The sequence below is a fragment of the Rhinatrema bivittatum genome, chromosome 4 (assembly GCF_901001135.1).
Source record: "Rhinatrema bivittatum chromosome 4, aRhiBiv1.1, whole genome shotgun sequence".
Lineage (NCBI taxonomy): Eukaryota > Metazoa > Chordata > Amphibia > Gymnophiona > Rhinatrematidae > Rhinatrema > Rhinatrema bivittatum.
The window spans coordinates 134,401,218-134,424,984 of record NC_042618.1 but is presented as its reverse complement, the minus strand read 5'-3'; the positions used below and the strand labels follow the sequence as shown (position 1 = coordinate 134,424,984).

General features: G+C 41.9%; 1 protein-coding gene across 6 annotated transcripts in view; it reads left to right on the top strand.

Moving 5' to 3' along the window:
- GPHN (gephyrin) overlaps positions 1-23,767 on the top strand; it is a 1,154,395-nt gene that overhangs the window by 323,526 nt on the left and 807,102 nt on the right. For all 6 annotated transcript variants that reach the window (XM_029598877.1, XM_029598878.1, XM_029598879.1 and 3 more), the window contains one exon: positions 19,469-19,547. In XM_029598877.1, the coding sequence (XP_029454737.1) occupies positions 19,469-19,547 (79 nt within the window). The remainder of the gene's footprint in view (positions 1-19,468; positions 19,548-23,767) is intronic.

The following is a 23,767-nucleotide window of genomic DNA, read 5'->3' as shown; positions in this document are numbered from 1 at the left end:
TCGCTACCAGGCACCTCGTCCTCAGGCCAGGAACCAGTCCTTTCGGCCCAAGCAGCAGAAGAGAGGAGCCGGCTCGGGCTCAGGTCCCAGCCGCGCCTCCCAATGAGATTCAGCTGATCCATCTGGGGGACGGGGCCATAGGGGGCAGGTTAACCCTCTTCTACCCCAGATGGGTCGAGATTACGTCAGACCGGTGGGTCCTCGCCATCATCCGAGAGGGTTATTTTTTGGACTTCCATCATCTCCCTCCGGACAGGTTTGTGGAATCCTCGTGTCTGATCCACAAGAAGGCAGCATTGGAAGCTACCTTGGCGAGGCTCCTGTCCCTGAAAGCCATAGTCCCGGTACCTGCACGGGAAATTAATTCTGGGCATTATTCCATTTATTTCATGTTACCCAAGAAAGGGGGCCAGAGTGCGGACTCAGCTACGGTGGTGGTTGCAGTCCAACCACACGAGCAGGGGGTCCAAGATGTCCTCCCCCACGTGGACTCTGCTCACCACAGATGCCAGCCTGAGCGGATGGGGAGCACACTGCGAAGAACTCACAGCCCAAGGGCGGTGGAACAGAGAAGAGTCGGGGTGGAACATCAACCGAATAGAGGCACGGGCAGTCTGGTTAGCCTGCCTGAAATTTGTTCACAGACTGAGGAACAGAGCAGTCAGAGTGATGTCAGACAATGCCACCACGGTGGCATACATCAACCGACAGGGCGGAACCAGAAGCCAACAGGTGTCCCTCGAGATAGCCCTGCTGATGGCTTGGGCAGAGGCGAATCTTCAGGACATCTCCGCCGTCCACATTGCCGGAAGGGACAACACCACGGCAGACTTCCTCAGCAGAGAAAGCCTAAATCCAGGAGAGTGGCAGCTGTCCCCCACAGCTTTCCAGATGATTGTGGATCACTGGGGGATTCCGGACATGGACCTACTAGCGGACAGGTCCAATGCTCAAGTACCCAAATACTTCAGACGCAGGCGAGATCCATTCTCTCAGGGGATCGACGCCCTGGTTCAGCCATGGCCTCCAGGGGCCCTGCTATACGCCTTTCCTCCATGGCCCCTGCTGGGTGCCCTTATCCACAAGATTCGGAAGTACCGGGGCCTAGTTCTTCTGGTGGCACCAGACTGGCCAAGAAGACCCTGGTACGCGGACATGAGAAGACTACTGGCAGGGGAGCCCCTTCCCCTGCCTCCGCTCAGGGACCTGCTCCGTCAAGGTCCCATCCTTCAAGAGGATCCGGCTCAATTCTCTCTTACGGTCTGGCCATTGAGAGGGCTAGACTGAAGAAGAGAGGTTACTTGGAGCCAGTGATAGACACATTCCTCCGAGCCCGCAAGTTCTCCACATCCCTCACCTACGTCACGATTTGGAGAGTGTTTGAAGCCTGGTGCGATGCCCATGGCACCAATCCCCATGCGACTACCATCCCTATGGTTCTGGATTTCCTGCAGGATGGGCTTCAGAAGGGTCTCTCCCTCAGCTCCATCAAGGTTCAGGTGGCTGCGCTGTCTTGCTATGGTCCCAGGAGGGATGGCAAGACCATTGCCAAGCATCCAGATGTTTCTCGCTTCCTGAAAGGAGTCAAGCACATTCGTCCCCCACTGAAGTGGCCAGTGCATTTGTGGAACCTTAATTTAGTTTTGGATTTCCTCGCGGGATCCACCTTCCGACCCCTTCGGGGCCTGTCTCTACGTTCTCTCACTTTGAAGATGGTGTTCTTGCTGGCTGTATGTTCAGCACGCCGCATCTCAGAGCTACAAGCACTGTCTTGCCGGGATCCTTTTCTCAGACTCACTCCTGAGACTATCCATCTTCGCACAGTTCCATCCTTCTTGCCTAAGGTAGTCTCACGATTTCACCTCAACCAGACCATATCCTTGCCAACTACGGCAGGCCTGAAGAAATCAGAAGAAGGGCGTTTGCTACGCCATCTCGACATTGGCAGATTGCTGCCCAGATATCTGGAAATGACAGAAACAGTTCAAAAGACTGACCATCTGTTCGTCCTTCACAGCGGGAAGAAACAAGGAGAAGCGGCCCGCTGGATTAAAGAAGTCATCAGAGCGGCCTACGTGGAGGCCGGGAAGTCACCGCCTCTACAAGTCAAGGCTCATTCTACCAGAGCCCAAGCAGCATCTTGGGCGGAATCTAGGATGCTGTCGCCGGCAGAAATATGTAAAGCGGCGACGTGGTCCTCCCTCCACACCTTCTCCAGGTTCTACCGTCTGGATGTCCAGGCCAGGGAGGACACAGCATTCACAAGGGCAGTTTTACACGGTCCTCAGGCAGCCTCCCGCCCAGTCCGGGAGTAAAGCTTTTGTACATCCCATTTGTTCTGAGTCCATCTGGCTACACGACAGGAAATGTTGAGATTACTTACCTGATAATCTCATTTTCCTTAGTGTAGACAGATGGACTCAGCATCCCACCCAGCTGCCTGTATACATTGGTTTCACCGATTCAAGGTAAGCCTTATCACTTCTTATATGAGTGCGTTCATTCTACCAGTTGTCGACGCCTTCCGGTTGGGAATGCTGGCGGTCTCCAGCTACTGTTAATCGGTCAGGGGAATCCTGTTTTCACTATTTCATTGAGCGTCAGTACACATAAATCCATAACAGCTTTTGCAAGGAAGATTACTGAAGAGCTTCACTTCCTGTGGGGGTATATGTACCCGTGCTGACGTCAGATCCGTCGCCAACTGCTAGCACGAGCACACTATACCCATTTGTTCTGAGTCCATCTGTCTACACTAAGGAAAACGAGATTATCAGGTAAGTAATCTCAACATTGCTCACACACGGCCCATGTACGCATGTATGTGGCCATTTTTACACAAGCAACACTTTTAAAATCTACCTCTAAAGGAGCCATACAGTATAGGGGGTGAAATTCTTCTAAACATGAAAGAATAGCAGGATCTGGGAGTGATCATATCTGAAGAATTTAAGGTGATGGCAAAAGCAAGAAATAAGTTTGGCTTCATAGGTGAAGGAATGGTCAGCAGACAAAAGATGATATTGCTCTGTAAAAGTCCCTGATGAGACCTCATGTAGAATACTTTGTACAGTTCTGGAGATCACATCTTCAAGATAATCTAATCAAGTTGTAGTCGGTCCAGAGGGTGGCTACTAAAATGGTCAACAGTCTTCATTCTAAAGAATATGGAGATAGATATCTAAACTTGAATGCCCTGAAGGAAAGGCAGGATAATGAAGATATGATAAAGACATTTTTTTTTTTTTTAATTCTTTATTTATAATTTTGCACAATACAAATAAAATTCAATTATTACATATATTCAATTACACTTGAATATTCTTTAGGAAACAGGGTTACTTCAATCTTCAATAGATAAATAAATCAAACCATATATTTTCCCCTCACTCCTGTTACAAAACAAATTGGGGAGCTTAATTTAAGCAATAAAGTATCATAATATAAACATAACTTACAGAAAACGGAGTAATATATATATTCTTCTATTTAACCAATTACCTGGACTTTAGAATGACATCAAGTGCTACTACACTCCTGTTTCTTATACTCTTCCAAATATTTTTCTAGATGTTCTGGGTCATAATAAACAAATCTTTTACCTTTTCTATGCATGACACATTTACATGGGAATCTAATAATTATATTAATCCCATATGTTCTTGCCAAATTAGTTAACATTATAAACTTTTTCCGTCTCTGCTGCGTTTCTTTGGAAACGTCAGCGTAAACCCATATTTTTTGTCCTAGGTATAGAGTGGCTCTGTTTAACATAAACAATTTTAACACTTTGGGGCGGATTTTAAAAGCCCTGCTCGCTTAAATCCGCCCGGAATTAATTGAGCAGGGCCTTGCGCGCCGGCGGGCCTATTTTCCATAGGCCCGCCGGCGCGCGCAGAGCCCCGGGACTCGCGTAAGTCCCGGGGTTTTTCGAGGGGGCGTGTCGGGGCGTGTCGGGGCGGGGCCGATCGGCGCGGCGTTTTGGGGCGGGACGTGGCGTTTCAGGGGCAGGCCCGGGGGCGTGGTTTCGGGCCGGGGCGGGCCAGGGGCGTGGCCGCGCCCTCCGGAACCGCCCCCAGATTGCATCTCTGCGCGCCAGCAGCCCGCTGGCGCGTGTGGATTTACGTCTCCCTCCGGGAGGCATAAATCCAGGGATAAAGGTAGGGGGGGTTTAGATAGGGCCGGGGGGGGGGGTAGGTAGAGGAAGGGAGGGGAAGGTGAGGGGAGGGAACGGAGACAGGCTGCGCGGCTTGGTGCGCGCCGGCTGCCCAAAATCGGCAGCCTTGCGCGCGCCGATCCATGATTTTAGCAGATACGCGCGGCTACGTGCGTATATACTAAAATCCAGCGTACTTTTGTTGGCGCCTGGTGCGCCAACAAAAGTACGCGCTCGCGCTGTTTTATAAAATCTACCCCTTTGTCTCTATCTATTGCTAGAGCATATTTCACTAAGAGAGTCCCTCTTTTCTCTACCTGGGAGCTATATGACGTCTCGATTAATTCCGTTACATTTAAAGATGTTTCCTGTATTTCTGGGAAAGATACTTTATCCTGATCTTTATTAATGAAATAAACATTTACAACCGTAGGTAAATTATCTGGGGAAATTTGTAAAATTTCAACAAAATAATTTTTCAGTTGTTCTTTCAATGATATCATCTTACATTTTGGGAAATTTACCATTCTCAGGTTAGTATATCTCATAGAATTTTCCAAATTTTCAACTTTTTTTGCGACTAACATTTCACCTTGGATTATTGTGGATTGAACTTTCTTAAGTTTCTTAAGATATTCCCAGCTGCGATGGGGAATCTCGTAGGGCCTCAAGTCCAGGGAGAGAGAGCCCCCGAGGGAACATCGCAGCTGGGTATATCTTTGCCCAGCTTGACGCTGGATGAGGAAGGAGAAACTGCCACTGGAGCCGCAAGTGCGGGTGAGTTCAGTCAACTAACTTATTTCTTGGTAAGACCTGAAGTTGTGACAATGGACGCTATCTGGGATGCTTTAGCCGCAGTTGAAAACGCTATTATAAATCTTTCCAAGATGTGTATGGAGACGAATAAATGCAGTGCTGAAAGTGAAAGAAGAGTTGAAATGCAAGAACAGAAAATGCAGGAGATTGAAGGAAAAGTAAAAATTTTGGAAAATTTCCAACATTATGTAATACAAAAAGAGATTGTGACTGATAAAAAGATAGAAAATCTTGAGAATGTGATTAGAAGTACCAATATAAGAGTCTTAAATTTTCCAATTATCACCCATATTAACACCATTGGAGTTGTTCAAAAAATATTTAAATGCTGTACTGAAAATTCCATTGGAGGCAATGCCTTGATAACTAAAGTATATTATTTACCTCTGAAAAAAAAAAGATGAACAGCAGAGTCAAGATCAGCAAGTTCAACTTAATATTTCGGAAGTACTGGAACTTTAGGTTGAGGATTTAGTCTCAGCAAAAGGAACTCTTTTTGTATCTTTTGCTTTCTTATCAGAAAAGAACAATGTACTGAGGATATTTTTTCGTAATAGAACAGCAGAATTCTATGGCCAAAACCTATGGCTTTTTCCAGATATTACGAGGTCGACGCAAGAAAGGAGGAAAAAATGTATTCAAATGAGAGAAGAAGCGTTGGTTATATGTTCAAAGTTTACTCTTCGTTACCCTTGCAAATGCATAGTCAAGTATTTGGACTCCGTGTATGTTTTTTTTTTGAGCCCTCGCAACTTCGTTTCTTTATTGATTCTCACCAACTAACTGTGACATAGGAAGTGGCAGTAGGTGCGAAATAGGAATGAATAGGCTGGGTATCGGCCACCTTTAAATTTCCTTTTTTATGTTATCCTTGAAGTTTTCGCTCCTTAGAGTTTCCATCCATCCCCCCACATATTACTTAATATATAAATGGTTATTGTTGTATATTGCTTCATGGATGGGTTTCCTTTAAAATTTGTATTAATATGTAACCACTAATTTCAATCACAATGGTTTATTTGTGTAAATGGTTAAAATGCAATAAATAAAAAATTATAAAAAAAAAAAAATTACAAACATTGTCAATACAGTAGGCATTAAAATTTGATAAACCTAACAGTCTTTTAAATACGATCTTTTAAAATTGTAAATATTCTAGAGCATTGGGACTTAAGTGTGTAAATTATTACATTTCATTAATATTAAATCCCCTAGGGGTTTGAGCATAATTAATAGCCTTGAATTATCCTTTCTAGTGCCAGCCTGCCTATTATCGCGCGGTAGTACAAATCAGTTGCTGAACAACTGTAAGTTATGCATAAAATTAATATGAGATTTGAAACACCAAATAAGTTCAGTGTCCCTAGGCTTTATAAATGTTGTAAGGTCTAAGGCTACATCATTATGAAATTTAATAATCCACTGGGCCATTGGGTAGGAATGATACATGTCTCATCTTATGAATGTTAAATATGCTCAGAAGTCTCTGAATACATTTTTTTTCCATCTAAACCTACAGATTTCCTTCAGATAAATTCTGGTATTAAAATATCAAAACTCTGTGTCAACCAAAAATAAAACCCCCAGGAAAATGGAGTAGTAGTCTAGTGGTTAGAGCTGTAGGCTGAGAACCAGGGAAGCCAGAGTTCAAAGCTAATTGACACTCCTTATTACCTTGGGCAAGTCATTTCATCCTTCATTGACTCAGGTTCAAACAGGAAATCTAAGGGCTGGATTTTAAAAGGGTTATGAGCGCCGGGCCTATTTTAAAAAGGCCCGGTGACATGCGTAAAGCCCTGGGATGCGTGTAAGTCCCGGGTTTTGCAAAAAGGGGCGGGGCAGGGCCAGAGGCCTCGGACAGAGTGGCCATTGCCGCTCTGTGGGAGGATTGCGTGACGGCAGGCTGCTGGTGTGCGCAACTTGCACCTGCGCAGAGGCAGGCGCAAAAGGTAAAATAAACATTTTTTGGGGGGTTAGATTAGGGTTAGGGGAAGGGGGTGGGAAGGGAAGTTCCCTTCCAGGCTGCTCTAATTTCAGAGCGGCCTGGGAAGGAATGGGGGAAGGCAGCGCGGCTTGGCATGCGCAAGGTGCACAATTGTGCACCCGCTTGCAAGCGCCAACCCCTGGTTTTATAACTTGCGCACGCCTGCGAGCACAAGTTATAAAATCGGGCATATGTGTGCGTGTGCTGGGTAGTGCGTGCACATGTAGGCCGCACACGCTCCTTTTAAAATCTACCCCTTAGTTTCCAACCTGTTCGCAATACTGCATTTGCATGAATAAGTGGACAAGCAGAGATTTATCCTAGCATTTTATAAACTGTACAACGAGAGTTGCACAATTTATAAAGGACTAGGTACTTCTGCTCAGAAAGTATGCATGTTTGTTTTGCTGTGCATGAATATGTCCAATGAAAGAAAGCGATTTATTTATCAGATTTATATACTGTACCATCCAAAATTCTAGGCGATTTACATAAAGTAGATGCATGAAATAATCAAAAGAACTTAAAAAGGTAAAAACAAATTATAAAAAAACTCAAAATACCTATTTTATAAACATATGCATGTATATTTTAGGTGAGATTAAAAAAAACATATGTATTTATTTATTTATTTGCTGATTTTATATACCCTCATTTGGTATAGCCATCACAATGGTTTACAACAGCAATAAAATTACAATAAAATAACTAAATAAAATATTAAAGTTAAAATTATGATATAATAACTTAATATCAGTACAATAAATCTAAAAAAACATTAAGTTTATACTTGAGACCTTAAAAGCGAGGAAAAATAGTAGTTAGTGAAATGAGTATAATTTCAAAATAAAATGAAATGGATCTTAAAAATATTTAAAACATGAAAGTAACAGGCTGAGGCATATGAGTGTCTCAATGGGAATTATTAAAAGCCTTTATAAAAAGCCAGGTTTTGAACTTTTTTTTTTGAATATTTTTAAATTTGGCTGTAGGCGTGTTTCAGTGAGTAGCGAGTTCCAAATTTTTGGGCTCGCAAGAGATATTGTGCATTACCTTACTTGCGAGAGCTGTGCCGAGCGTACTGACGGAATAGATAAGCTTTTATTAGCAGAGCGTAGATTTCTTTGAGGTACATGAATTTTAATTGCCGTGTTGAGCCAGTCTGTTCTCTGTAAATGATTTTATGAATAATTGTTAGGATTTTATATTCTATCCTGAATTTAATGGGGAGCCAGTACAGGGATATCAGAACCGGCGTGATATGCTCATGCTTCTTAGAACACGTAATTACCCCAATTTATATGCAGCAGGAGTATGTTATAAAGTTTGCACACAAAAAGGTGAATTTTCAAAGGAGTTTTGCATGTAAATGTAACATACTATCATAGCAATTTTAAAAAGCCATTTACATGCTATGGTGGTAAATATGCGCGATCGCACTGTTGAACACGCGTACCTGTCCATGCATGTGTTAAAGAGATAACATCCACCTCTTATCTGCATGCCTTTCTGACTGTCTTGCTCCTACTGTCTCATGGATCCTTTCTTGGTGCTTAATGCATCCAAAATGGAGGTCCATTTTTTTTTTCTGCCTACATTTTTTGAGCATATTTATTCCCCATTCCTCTCTTCTTTAGAGTCCCCTTGCAATCTGGGCTTCAGTTTGTCCGTACATTTTATTCCATCCACACTTCTAGTTTTTGCTCTGCTCTGTTATCAACTCCAGGATTTTCATCAGATTTTCTTCTTTTATTTTGAATACTTTTGACCCTTCTCCATGTTCCCTTTACTTCTCAGTTAGACTATTATAACAGCTTGCTTGTTGGTTTCCTTGCTTTTTCTCATGGTACTGGCTTTTTAAAATATTATTGAAATTAGATTATTTTGCAGCACTTTATCACAAGAAAACTAACTATACCTCCTAGAGTTGTAATTAAATTTCATAGAATGTAGCTGAATGTAAATAATTTTGCTGCATACAAATAGCTAATGAGTTGATATGCATGAATCTTCAGCTCATCAGTGATTTTGCATAATTTGCCTTCACAAATGCAAAATGACATGTGTAAAAATGGCAAATGGCACTGGCGGGCCAAGGGCCAGTGGGGGTTACTCCTGTCCCCACTAGACCTATCAGGATTGCAAATAAGCTGTAGGGGAGGGTTCCAGGGAATTGGATGGTGGGGACCAGGGGGCAAAAAGAACATTTTTTTGTCAAGGGGATGGGGATTCTTAACTGGGAGTTAAGACTTCAGGGAGCTTGTTACAAAGTTTTGCTTTTGATTTATATTTCACCTTTCAGGCACTTCAGAGCAGATTCCATTGAGGACTAGGTTTTATGTTGTCAATAGTCAAGTTGTGGGCATAGGAAGAAGTATCTCCCTAGCCCCCCGCCCCCCCCCCCCCCCCCCCCCGGAACTTTTTTTTTTTTTTAACACTTGAGAGGAGGTGGGTGTTTTCTTGGGGCCATGTGGCTCTTTTAAATTTTTTTTTTTTTAATTTGTAAAATGTCTTTATTGGCATCAAAAGAAGAAAGTAACAGATCATTGTATACGCACTGACACACAAAAACCATAGAGAATTATGTGATAACATATACATGTAATCTGACATTAGAAGTTGAAATTCGCCAATAGGAATTTTTATCAATATTCTTTCCATCCCCACCCCCCCTTCCCCCTCTGTACTTCATACATTATAACAGTAGCAGGCTTTAGTACATTCAGTATCTAGGTTAGTTATTCAGGTGAAGGACAAACAAGCTTTGTAAGATCATACCGTAAAACTTGCGTATCTATCCAAATCAAACTGTATGGATCAAAATAAATTTCAACCACTAATATTGGTGTGAGACTTTATCCAGAGTTCAAATGGTTGCCAAATTTTATGAAATTTAGCTAAAGTCTTGTGTTTATGTGCCATAATTTCCCCCAAGGTATGCATCGTCATCATCAACCTATGTATTTCTTAGACAACTGGGACCTGTGATTCTTTCCACCGCCTACCTAGGGCTCCCCTGGAAACTGTAACTGTATATTTAATAAATATGTTTTGGTGCATCGAAAGGTTTGAGTCCTCTTTATTCAATAATGCTTGTGAGGGAGTAAGATCGATTACTCTACCCAGGAGAGATGTTAACCAATGAGAGATAGAGTCCCAAAACACTCGTATTTTTGGGCATGTCCACCACATATGGAAAAAAGTACCTACTTCCTGACATTTCCGCCAGCACGTGGCAGGCTGTGAGGGCTGTACAAGATGCAATCTAGCCGGTGTCCAATACCACCTAAACAACATTTTATATCCGTTTTCTATATGAGAGGCTGAAATAAGGCCTTTCCCCATTGAGTGTGCGATGTGTTTCCATGAATCCACAGACCAGGATTCTCCCAGATCCTTTTCCCAAGCAAGGATATGTAACTCTTTGGTCTGTGGAACTCCTATTATCATAGCATAGATGTTCGAAATGTGTTTCCATACCTTAGCTGCTTGTTGACATAGGGCTTCAAACTGTGTTATTCCCAGGGTAGAATCACCCTTTAGCAGTTAATGGGAGACAAAATGCTTTATTTGTACATAAAAATAAAAATCCTTAAAATCAAGAGTATGTCTGTCCTGCAGTACATGAAAAGGTACCATTCCCCCTGGTTCCCAAATATTAGACACCTTAAATATGCCCTGTGCTTTCCACTTTTGTACTCTCTGGGAGGACACCGCATGACGGAAGGACTGGTGATGGAATAGGTGAGTGCTATAGTAAGTTTGTTTGGTGCCAACTAGCACTGTCTTCCATCTATTCCATATTTCCAAGGTGGCTTGTACAGTCTCGGGTAAATGAACCTTAGGGTGCCATGTATTTTTATGTTGCCAGAGAAGGGCCGATAACGGTAAGCCTCCCAGCATTGCCTGTTCTATTTGCGCCCAGGGTTTCTCCATGTGGGGGTTATTTCATTCCACCGCTACTTTCAGATGAGCTGCGCCCAAATAACCCAGTAGATAAGGCAATCCCAAACCCCCCTGAGACTTTGGTAGGTATAGGACCGCCTTCTTAATTTGAGGTTACCTCGCTTTCCACAAAAATTTAAGTATTGTACTTTGCCATTTTTCTAGGACCCTGGTAGGTATCACAATAGTCAATGTTTGAAACAAGTATAAAAGCCGAGGCAATATATTCATCTTTATGATGGCTAATCTTCCCAGCCACGATATGTGATATCTATCCCATTCTTCCATTTGTTTATAAATTTTGATTAATAATGGGGGATAGATAAGCTGAAAAAGATCAGTGTCATTGCCAATGTAAATACCCAGATATTTCAGTTTACCTTTGGCCCATTTAAAGGGATGAGACGCCCTAAGCTTAGCGACCAGTGGTTCAGGAATCGTGATATTTAATAATTCAGATTTGTCCCAATTTATTTTGAAACCTGACGCTCCACTAAAGGCCGAGATTTCTTCCGTAAGTGCCACTAAAGATGTTTCTGGACTGGTTATGGTGAATAAGATGTCATCTGCGAAGAGAGACAATTTTGATAGAAAGGAGCCCACTCCTACCCCTTGAATATTAGGATTGGTTCGGATATGATTCGTGAATGGTTCCAGGAAGAGTGCAAAAAGTAAGGGGGATAGAGGGCAACCCTGTCTGGTGCCCCTGCCCACTTTAAATGGATTTGAATAGCCTCCATTTATCTTCAAACAAGCCTGCAGGGCCTCATATAGTTTCTGGATCCAACGTATAAACCTGTCTCCAAATTGAAATGCTCTCATTGTTTGAAATAGGAAGGGCCAGTGAACATAATCGAAAGCTTTTTCCGCATCAATCGCTAAGAGTACTAAGGGGATATTATGGGAACGTGCTACACCCATTAAATCAATTATTTTCCTGACATTGTCTGATGCCATTCTGCCTGGTATAAACCCCGATTGATCAGAATGAATTAATTGAGGAAGGTAGTTGTTAAGTCTATGCACTAATATTTTCGCTAAAATCTTCATGTCCAAGTTAATTAAGGAAATAGGGCGGTAGGACCCGCTTTCCTTTTTCATACAGTCTACATTAATGATCATCTATATCAACAATCCATCTACAATCAACTCAACCAACCAAAACCAGGCACGAAAGAAAAAGTATCTACAACTGGCATCAACCATATTCATTATAATTCGGAACTTATAAGAAGTAATGATAGAATCCCTCCTTTATGATAAATTAATGCTATTACTTTTACTTCCCTTTTTTGCCTTTTCCTCCCTTTTTCACCCCACCATCTTCCCCTTTCTTCCATCCCCCCCCCATTGTTACTTTTTTGTAACTATGTATAATTTATCTGTTTTTGTTTGACTTTGTAAACCGTTATGATGGCTGAACCGAATGACGGTATATAAAAATGAATAAATAAATAAATAAAATAGTAACTCCAGCCAAGTTGGCACTATTAGACAGGGAGACAGAACCCTGAAGTGCATTATATAAATCTACCAGTAGGGGTGTCACCAAACCACTAAATTTCTTGTAAAAGGTGGCCGTTAGGCTATCCAGACCTGGAGATTTCCCCATTTTCAAACTTTTTATAGCCCATGTTACTTCAGCTGGGGAGATATTTTGATCCAAGATCTCCTGAGCATCTCGAGATAGAGAAGGCAGAGTGATCTGGGCAATATATGTATTGATCCCCTCCAGAGGAATACTAGAGTCAGCAGCATATAATTCCATGTAGAAACATATAAAACGTTGCCTGATGTCAGCATTCGAGGTCAGCATTCCCCCCTGCTCATCCTTTATTTTAACTATATTGTTGTGAACTTGTCGGGCCTTGAGTTTTCTAGCTAGTTGTCTTCCTGCTTTATTGCCACCCTCGTAATGTAATTGTTTCGTAAGGGTAAGTTTATGTGCGATTTGTGCTGCCTCCAATTTCTCCAGATGGGACCTAAGTCTATCTATTTCAACTAATAGCTGAGCATTGCCTGTTTTTTGGTGTTTAAGTCCCAGTGTTTGCAAGAGCTGTATTTTATTTATTTATTTTATTTATTTGTGTTTTTCTATACCGGCATTCACGGAAGTTCGTATCATGTCGGTTTACATAAAACAAGGGGTGAGCAATACATTATAACGTACATAGCTAAAACGTAAGAGTATACATTACAAAAGTATAACAAGTGCATAGAAGAAAAAGTTACAATAAAACAGGGGTTATTCTAACTGGGATTAGAGTTAGAGGAGAGATAAAAAGTTTAACAAGAAGTAAAACCTTGTAGTGATTGGTTGGTATTGTCTGTATGGTTTCTGATTTATTTTTATTGCGTTTCTTTTTTAAATATGCACCCCTAGCAATAAATTTCCCCCGTAACACTGCTTTTAAACAATCCCACAACGTCATCGGAGATATTCCATCCTGGTCATTAAGTCGCAGTTATTCTTTTATGTCAGCTTATATCTGTAGTACAAACCGTTCGTCATCTAATAAACTCTCGTTCAACTTCCAATATTGAAGACCCCTTTCATAAAGACTCAGTTCCAGTTGGAATGTTATCGGGCTGTGGTCGGACCAGGTAATAGGGCCTATTTGTGGGATTTGCACCCTATTAACACAACTCTTTGCGATAAGGAAAACATCTATCCTAGAGTAGGTACGATGTACCCTAGAGTAAAAGGTAAAGTTTCTACCTTTGGGATTCCAACTACGCCAGACATCCATCAAGTTCCACTGAGTTAAGAAGGATTTAAAAGATTTACGATCATGACTAGCGGAGGTGGCTGTTCCCGTAGAATTATCCAAATGGGGGTTCAGGGTGAGATTAAAATCACCTCCCACCACTAGATGGCCTTCTACACATTGATCCAACAGATGGCTGAGTTTGTTTAAATATAAGCCTTGGCCAGCATTAGGAGCATACACACTGACTAACATAAATTTTTCGCCCCCTATGGCGATAATGAGAATGAGGTATCTTCCAGCTGGGTCTCTATGACAGGCCATTTCTTCAAATATCACATCTTTTGAAAGTAAGATTCATACGCCCATATACTTGTGAGTGAGAGGTCTCACTGCCCAGTATTGTGCCGGATATGACTGATGCCTAAGGAGTGTCTCATTTCGTCTCTTAAGATGGGTCTCTTGGAGAAAAGCTATAGATATGTTATGGGACTGCAAATCAGAGTATAAACAATGTCTCTTATACAGAGAGTTTAAACCCTTAACATTAAGGGAAAGAATGTTCAATAGTACCATTATAAATTGGCTGTGAGGTCTATTGTCATCCCTCCCACCATCCAAGTGGCAACCCCATATGTAGAGCAGTCCAAACAACTTATGTCCCCCAATACAGAGCGAATGAGCACTGCTTTCCTGTAAGAAGAGTCTAAGGCATTATATAATTCTAAATGAAGTACACTGCATCCCAACCCCCCTCCCCCCGCCCGCTTTACCAGAAGCCCCGCAAGCTGGAGTGCTAGCAACCTCCAACCTGCCCTCAGAAGGGAGGATATAGCCATCCAAACATCACTGCGGTCTGCTCCCAACCCTGTATGTAAAAGCTGTATAACCATAAATGCAAATAGCATCCCTCATTTTGAAACTCATGTAACCAACAACTATATAACCATCCAAAATACTTTGGTAACGAATACTCAAGCATACCCGTGGTAGCCAGTTCCCAAAATGTAAGAGTTAGTGTCCAGCAGGATGCCAGAGTATATACCTCGGAAGATATTAGAAGATTTACTTAATAATCAGGGAATGCCCGGTGTTTCATGTGCCTGCCTTTTGGTAATCTGCAGTTTCTGCATTCCTCCGTAGACTTTTATCTCCCTTGGTCACGCACTGCCACCGCGGGTGATCATCCTTTCTGCTGTTCGGTTGAGGCCCCACTTGCAGACATTCAAATCCTGGATATCCCGCCTCATGTAGGAGCTTTGCTGCTTCAGTCAAAGTATTTATACAGTGATTCTCACCTTTTAAAGTGAAGCTCATCCCAAACAGGTAGAGCCATCTATACCGTATTTTTTCAGCTCTCAGTAGTTCTGTTACCAGCTTCAACTCCTGCCAGCGCCGAATAGTTGTAGGGGAGAGATCAGCGAAGATCATGATGGCCTCTCCTTGCCACTGCCACGTAGCCTGCTTCCGAGCTATATTCAGCAGCTGTTCTTTCAAGGTGAAGTCATGAAAGCACGCTAGTATATCTTTCGGTTTGTTGGCAATTCGGGGCCCCATTACTCTGTGGGCTCGGTCAATTTTTATATCTGCTGCTGTTTTGTCATTATCTGAGTTCGCCGTGGTTGCCAGCAGCATGGCGCAGATCTTTTGTACCACAGCCACGCAGTCGTGGGTTGCAGGTGATTCCGTGACTCCCCGAAATCTTAGATTTTGCCGCCGTGAGCGGTTTTCTAGATCTTCCAGTTTGTTGTTTAGCCGATCCATTTCTGACTGCAGCTGCGTCTGTTGTTCTCGGCTATGTTTGAGTGTGTCACTGTTGGCATCTACGCGGATTTCTAACTCAAATATCCGGCGTCCGCGTTCTGCTAGTTCACCCTTAAGATCGTTGATAGATTGCATAATTTCTTGGGTATTCATTGCCATCTCATTTTTCATATCTGCAAACCAGGCTTTCGTTTCCATCTTGGTCGGCAACGCCCCATCTTCCGAGCCCACTTGCTCGTCCGGCACCTCCTGCCCTGAAGTCGCGGCCTTCGAATCCGCCATTTCTTCTTCGCCAGAGGGTCCTCCTCCATCCTCCGATTTCTGATACGAATACTTCTTGAAATCGATGTGTTTGCGTCTCGTGGACATCGTTGTTGTTTGGTGCTTCGATTTATCCCCAAATCGGCAGCAGTAAGAGAAGCTGATGGCGAGATTTTCAGGGATGGTGCTAAAGGTTGGAGGAGCTCACGGTTTAGGCAGCCATTGCCTCGGGTGATGTCACTTCCTCCGCTCTTTTAAATTTTTACCCCTGGAACATCAGAACATAAGAACATGCCATACTGGGTCAGACCAAGGGTCCATCAAGCCCAGCATCCTGTTTCCAACAGTGGCCAATCCAGGCCATAAGAACCTGGCAAGTAGAAGATACATTAGTGTTGTAATACTCCTGGTGGAAAGATATTTACACCTCTTAAGGTGTTGTCACTTTCCAGTAGTGCAGTTTGCAAAGATTTTTGGTGTGCTGCACTATTCATTGCATGCCAGTAAGCAGCTTTGCATACATATTTATATCCATGTTGTGCTGGGTTTGAGGGCCAGGAAATAATGTGTGGAACTTCAAGTTACGCACAGTGAGGGTAATTTTCAAAAGGATTTGCGTGCTTAAAACTGGGTTTTATGCACGTAAATGTACTTTAGGCACATAATTGGGCTTTTTGAAATTGCTATGGTATATGCTTTTGAATTGTCAATAGGTTTTACTCGTGTAAGTTCACTTTAACAGGTGAATTTTCAAAAGTTTGCAAGTGGAAAATATAGCATATGTAATCAGTATGCACTCTCATATATATACTATTTTATAAACCTCAAACATACATATGTAAATTAGGGTTTGCGTGTAAATATAGAGGTTTTAAAAAGGAGCGGTCTGGGGCATTCCAGGACAGGGGCCAATATTTACGTGTAGGTTGCTATTTTATAAGATTTGGCAATTTAGTCATGTACATTTAATACCTGCTCATTATCTATATAATTAATATTAAACATGTTTATTGTGAAGTACTGACTGGGTAGGTGGTCTGGGTGAACTGGGGGAAGTTCAGGCTGAAGGTCTGGGAGGGTCATGATGATCTGGAGATGGACTCGGTAAACCGGTGGAGGAATCAGAAAATGGATTAATTTCCTTCACATGTGCATGTTAGAAAAATTGATGACTTACCGTACATGCGTAAATAGGGACTTACACAGCTGAGTCCTACTTAAATTTGGCAGGTAAAATCTCTACATGTAAAATTTTAAAATAGAAAGTAAAAATACATCCGTTTATTGCATTATATATGCATACAGTAGTTCATTGTCACCTAACCGGATAAGTAGCGACATAGCTGCCTCTTAGCCAGATAAGTAGTGCTTTTTGAGACTTATCCAGCTAAGTAAGAGAGCCAGATACTGTAAGTCTCGAAAAGCTCTACTTATCTTGCCAGGTTTGATAGCCAGATAAGTCACAAATCGTGCTATGTTACTTATCTGGATAAGTAGCTCTATTTGAGACTTAACCGGTTAACTTATTTATGTATTTGTGCACATATTTACATGCACATAAATGTTCCAGGGCAGATTTACACATATTTCATAACCTATGCATATATGATACACCCCGGTTATAAAATACTAGAGTAGCTCTGCATGCAGCCATATACATGCATATATGGGCTTGTGTACTGGACTTTGAAAGTTATCCTCCCTGCACATAAATGGGCTTTTGAAAATTGCTACAGTATATGCTATTTTTACATGTGTCAATTCTTTTGAAAATTACCTCCTAAGGAGGTAATTTGGAGTTACCTGCATAAATGTAACAATATTTTAGCAATTTTAAAAATCCATTTACATGCATAAAATACACTTGCACATGCATAACCTATGGATAATTTCATGGCATATATTGTAGCAATTTTCAAAAGCCCACTTATACAGGTAAAGTACATTTACATGTATAAAACCCAATTTTAAGAGTGTAAATACTTTTTAAAATAATGCCCTATGTGGGTAACTTTAAAACAAGTGTGAGCACCCATTTATAGGTGTGTATATGGGCACATGGCAACATACACTGAAATCTTATCTTCTGTGTGCAAGTAAGTGCACATGTTATAGAATAGGTTATGCGCATGTATATGTGTTCCTAATTTTAAGCATTGACACGAACAGCTTGGAATAGTCAGCATTTACGTGCCCAAGTGAGTACATTTTAAAACATGTATGCATGAAGGAAATAGTTAGTTTAACCAGTTTGTCCACCTGTTTGCCCAGTATTTATCTAAATCATCAAGACACTCTGGTTCTTTAGCCTGCACTCCTCCCAGTTTAACCAGACCCCTCAAGCACTTCATATGTGGCTAAATATTGTTGTATTTAGACTTACATCTGATCAATAGCAGAAGTACATTTATGCAGAAATGAACTGGACATGCCCCACATTCACTGTGCTACTTACATGCATATCTCTTGGCTCCGCCCCAGAACACCCATGACCCACCCCATTCCGCTCCTTTTTAACTCTTGAAATATTTATGCATTAGTACTTGTGCATGTATGTGGTAGGTTTATAAAATCGATGGGAGACATACATGTGCTAGATACACATGCATCTGTGCTTTTTAGCATACTCATCTCTTTTAAATTTCATCTTTAAGAACGTAAATGGGCTTTTGAAAATTGCTACGATATATACTATTGAATTGTCAATAGTTTTTATGCACGTAAGTGCTCTTTAAGCACAAAATTGACCTTTTGAAAATTGATATTTGCTATTTTCATGCGTGTAAAACCTTTTGAAAATTATCCCCATAATTTCATTTTTTACTGTGCTAACTCATTTTACCATGCAATAAATTCTAGTTCACCAAATGTTAATATATTAGTGCACCTTAGTAAATAGGCCCAGTGTTAGTACAGTTGAGAATATGTTTGTTACTAGGAAGCAATGGATCAAACTAACTGGGCTACAAATCCTGCTTTTAGCATACAGTTCCTAGCAAAAATATAGCTGATATTAGTGAGGAATGCCTCTAGAGCAAAATATTAATGGAACAGAAAATGTATTGCCCAGAAACTAAGCTGCTTTTTTGCTCTCCTTTGATAGTAATTTTAGCATCATATAAAACAAAGAGGATTGAATGTCTTGCTTAATACATTAAGCTGGAAAGAAGTAAGAAAAATCTGTCTTACTGTATCATCCCCCACCACACACACACACACACACACATACACACACATCTATCTATCTAACTTTCTATCTATACATATATACATAGACATGATGCAAGTGTTCTTAAATTTATGATGGCATAGCCAATATTTTGTCTGGCATTCTCCTTTCTTGTGTTTCACATATTTTGATACTGCATATGACCTTCTAACTTTCTTTGTTCCATGATTTAAATGCTTCCTTTATAAAAAGCAATTTGTGTGTGTGTGTGTGTGTGTAGTCCATGAGGAAGCTGGCACGTACTATGTTACATTTCACTGCAAAACTATTATCAAATAGAAAGTAGTTTATGTAAACTTAAAAAATTTGTGGTGAATGCTGAAGTTACTGCTGTTTGCCTTAAAATGTTGGTAAAGTTGTTTTTTTGTTCTTGTGGGGTTTTTTGTATTAAAATGTAGGTTGTATATCTGGTTCTGCAGCAGAAAATGAAGTAACCATCATACATTCCTCTGTTGGTCAACCTGATTTCCTTGGCCTACAGTAGTCTCTCAAATTTGTTCTTTCCAAACTTGAATCTATATTTAATTAAATTTTAAAACATGCTTTAGATCCTGAAAAAATATTAGTACATTATTGTAATGTCTTTTTCCTTTTATATTTTACAGTGAGCGACAGTTGTTTCAGGAACCTTGCTGAAGATCGAAGTGGGATAAATCTAAAAGACCTGGTCCAAGATCCTTCATTGTAAGTATTTTAATTGCAACGGTAGTTTTTGGTAGTTTTTGGGGCAAAGTTAACTATTTGGGAATATTATTTAGTGTGTTTGTGCCTTTAATAGTCAGAAAGGCAGTGAATAAACAAGTTAGACTGTTTGCATTTTTAAATAGTCAATAAGGTAGCAGTAGGTAGGCAGTGAATACACAAGTTAGACTGTTTGTATTTTTAGTCAGTCAATAAGGTAGCAGTAGGTAGGCAGTGAATAAACAAGTTAGACTGTTTGTATTTAGTCAGTCAATAAGGTAGCAGTAGGTAGTGTGTTTATTTTTTAAAAGTCTGCAGAACTAAGTGTTCTCCAGACTTTTAAAGAGCTAAGTGTTTTATTTAATAATAACTGAGTGTATTGTATTGAAAAACAAAAAAAACCACAAAAAAAAACAAACCACAAAAAAGTAGCCAGAAGCTAGAAATAAGCTAGGAGCAGTATATACCAAAGTAAAAAAGTTGAATAGTTCAGCTCAGTTACTCACCTTGGAAAGGTGATGAGGTAGTGTGATTAGGTTTGAATAGGGAACAACATTTGTTAATCAAGGGAGCTGTGAGTCACTCAGGCTGACTAACTAAAGTTAGACTGTTTGTATTTCCCAACCCTCCCACCCCTTGCCCACCCACCCCAAGCTCATCCCTTAATTTATAGGCAGGTGCCACTTGCACAAAAAAAAACAAAACATCAACAAAAACTTTATTGAGAATTCGATCAGACCCCAGTAGGCCACTACCAGACATATAGTGAATTCACAAAAACATTTAAAGGAACTTAGACACATTCCTACTCCCATAGCAACCTAAAACGTAACTAGGAACTGATCAAAATTGAGATGAAGGCAGCAGTCCAGCAGCAAGAGGGGGGCTTCCCAGTCTTTTGCATCGAGTGTCACATGTATGATTTTTTACCCACCGGTGAGAAGTTGTACATGTGCATGCGATGCAAAGAGCTCCTGGCTCTCAGAGAACGAGTCCGATCTCTGGAGGCTAGAGTGGCAGACCTGGAGGAGCTGAGGGAGACAGAGAGGTATATAGATGAGACCTTCAGGGACATAGTAGCCAAGTCCCAACTTCAGACTGGCAGCCCTGGTGCTGGCTTGGAGGAAGAAGGTCTCATAATGGGAGAACACCAACCAGGTGTAGCAGGAAAGGATCCTGTAGCAAGGACCTGCTCTCTAGGTGATGCATTGTCCTTTCGCACTGAGGATATCTCCCCAAGGCCTACTGCCCAGGAGGGAAGGGTTAGGTCGGCCGTCATAGTTGGTGATTCGATTATTAGGAATGTAGATAGCTGGGTGGCGGGTGGGCGTGAGGATCGCCTGGTAACATGCCTACCTGGTGCGAAGGTGGCGGACCTCACGCGTCACCTAGATAGGATTTTAGACAGTGCTGGGGAGGAGCCAGCTGTCGTGGTACACGTGGGCAGCAACGACATAGGAAAATGTGGGAGGGAGGTTCTGGAAGCCAAATTTAGGCTCTTAGGTAGAAAGATTAGATCCAGAACCTCCAAGGTAGCATTCTCTGAAATTCTCCCTGTTCCACGCGCAGGTCACCAGAGGCTGGCAGAGCTCCGGAGTCTCAATGCGTGGATGAGACGATGGTGCAAGGAAGAGGGATTCAGTTTTGTTTGGAACTGGGGAACCTTTTGGGGAAGGGGGAGTCTCTTCCGAAGGGATGGGCTCCACCTTAACCAGGGTGGAACCAGACTGCTGGCGCTAACCTTTAAAAAGGAGATAGAGCAGCTTTTAAACTAGAACAAAGGGGAAAGCCGACAGTCGCTCAGCAGCGCATGGTTCGGAGAGAGGTGTCTTTAAAGGATACTAATGATGCATTAGAATTAGGGCATCCCGACAGTGAGGTTCCAATAATTAGAAAAGTAGTCCAAGTGCCTGTAACTAAAAACTCACCTGAGCTGAAAAATTCTAACTTATCCCTATCAATTAAAAAGCAGAATAAAAATTCAAACAAAAAACAAACCTTGAAATGTTTGTATGCTAATGCCAGAAGTCTAAGAAGTAAGATGGGAGAATTAGAATGTATAGCAGTAAATGATGACATAGACTTAATTGGCATCTCAGAGACATGGTGGAAAGAGGATAACCAATGGGACAGTGCTATACCGGGGTACAATGACAGAGAGGAGCACTCGGGAGGAGGTGTGGCGCTTTATGTCCGGGATGGCATAGAGTCCAACAGGATAAACATCCTGCATGAGACTAAATACAAAATTGAGTCTTTATGGGTAGAAATCCCTTGTGTGTCAGGGAAGACTACAGTGATAGGGGTATACTACCGTCCACCTGGTCAAGATGGTGAGATGGACAGTGAAATGCTAAGAGAAATTAGGGAAGCTAACCAAATTGGTAGAGCAGTAATAATGGGAGACTTCAATTATCGCAATGTACATATAGTGCAGGAGGATGTGTAATCCTGACAAAACTGATTCAAACAGTCTTATAAAACAGGATGTCTTTTATTTTTCCAATATGGCAACTCCACAAGGTTATACGAGCACCGGCTTAATGGCGTCCCCTGACACGGTCCCGTGTTTCGCCGCGGGCTGCATCGGGGGGGATCGCCACCGCTGGAATTCACACAAAAGCTAGAACATAAACAAATTAATAGAAAGTCAGAATAATAATAGGGACTTACAACCGACCATAATAAATTCCACACAAGCATAACATACCTGACAGCAGCGTTTTGACAGTGACAGGGAGCGCAACGCCCTTCAAACTTGACAGGTATTTAAAGGAGACAGAGGCGCCAAAAACTACAGGGAAGGGGAACCACGTGAGTGAAAAAGAGAAATTCATTGGTTCCCGTTCCTGTAGCGCACCCAAGCAGTAAAACAGCCTAACCTGCTAGGTAAATAAAAACCATTCGATCTCCCGATTTAAACCTTTTGGGGACACTGTGTCTAACGTGAAGATCCAACGTTGTTCAATCCTGCCCAAAATCTCGGCATAATTGCTTCCCCGCAAAGGACGTGAAACAACTTCAACGACACAAAAAAAGAGATCAGAAAGAGAATGTGACTGTGATAACCAATGATCAACCAGGGGTTCCTTCTCACGCTGCAGCCGGATATTAGAGCAATGCTCTATAATCCGAGTCTTTACCATCCGAGATGTTTTCCCAACATACATTAAAGAGCAGGGACAAGTGATTATGTAAATTACTCCAGAAGTAGTACAATCAGAATGGAACCGTAGCTGAAACATTTTGCCTGTGGTGGGGTGCGTGAAACAAGTCATGCCACTTGTATGAGAACAGACCGTGCATCTACCACAGGGCTGATGACCAACATCAATGACAGGATCCCGCGGCACTGGAAGATCAGAGTGAACCAATTTGTCTCGCAGATTTTTACCCCGACGGAAAGTAAACCGAAGGGGATCAGAAAACAATGTATTTAAAGACAGGGCCTCCCAGTGTCGCCGGATCATGCCAGCGATGGGCCGGCTCAAGGTGGAGAATGGTAAAATAAAGTTAGTCACAGGAGATTCGGGAGAGCCAGAAGACATAAATAATAGCTCCCGATTGGTATATAAAGCGCGTTTCATTGCTTTTTTGACCACAGACTTAGGGTACCCTCTTGACGGGAACCAATGAATTTCTCTTTTTCACTCACGTGGTTCCCCTTCCCTGTAGTTTTTGGCGCCTCTGTCTCCTTTAAATACCTGTCAAGTTTGAAGGGCGTTGCGCTCCCTGTCACTGTCAAAACGCTGCTGTCAGGTATGTTATGCTTGTGTGGAATTTATTATGGTCGGTTGTAAGTCCCTATTATTATTCTGACTTTCTATTAATTTGTTTATGTTCTAGCTTTTGTGTGAATTCCAGCGGTGGCGATCCCCCCCGATGCAGCCCGCGGCGAAACACGGGACCGTGTCGGGGGACGCCATTAAGCCGGTGCTCGTATAACCTTGTGGAGTTGCCATATTGGAAAAATAAAAGACATCCTGTTTTATAAGACTGTTTGAATCAGTTTTGTCAGGATTACACATCCTCCTGCACTATATGTACATTGCGATTTTGCTTGAAGTGCAGTCCTTGCTCATTATTTATTTTGTAGACTTCAATTATCCCAATATAGACTGGGTAAATGTATCATCGGGTCACGCTAGAGAGATAAAGTTCCTGGATGGAATAAATGATAGCTTTATGGAGCAATTGGTTCAGGAACCGACGAGAGAGGGAGC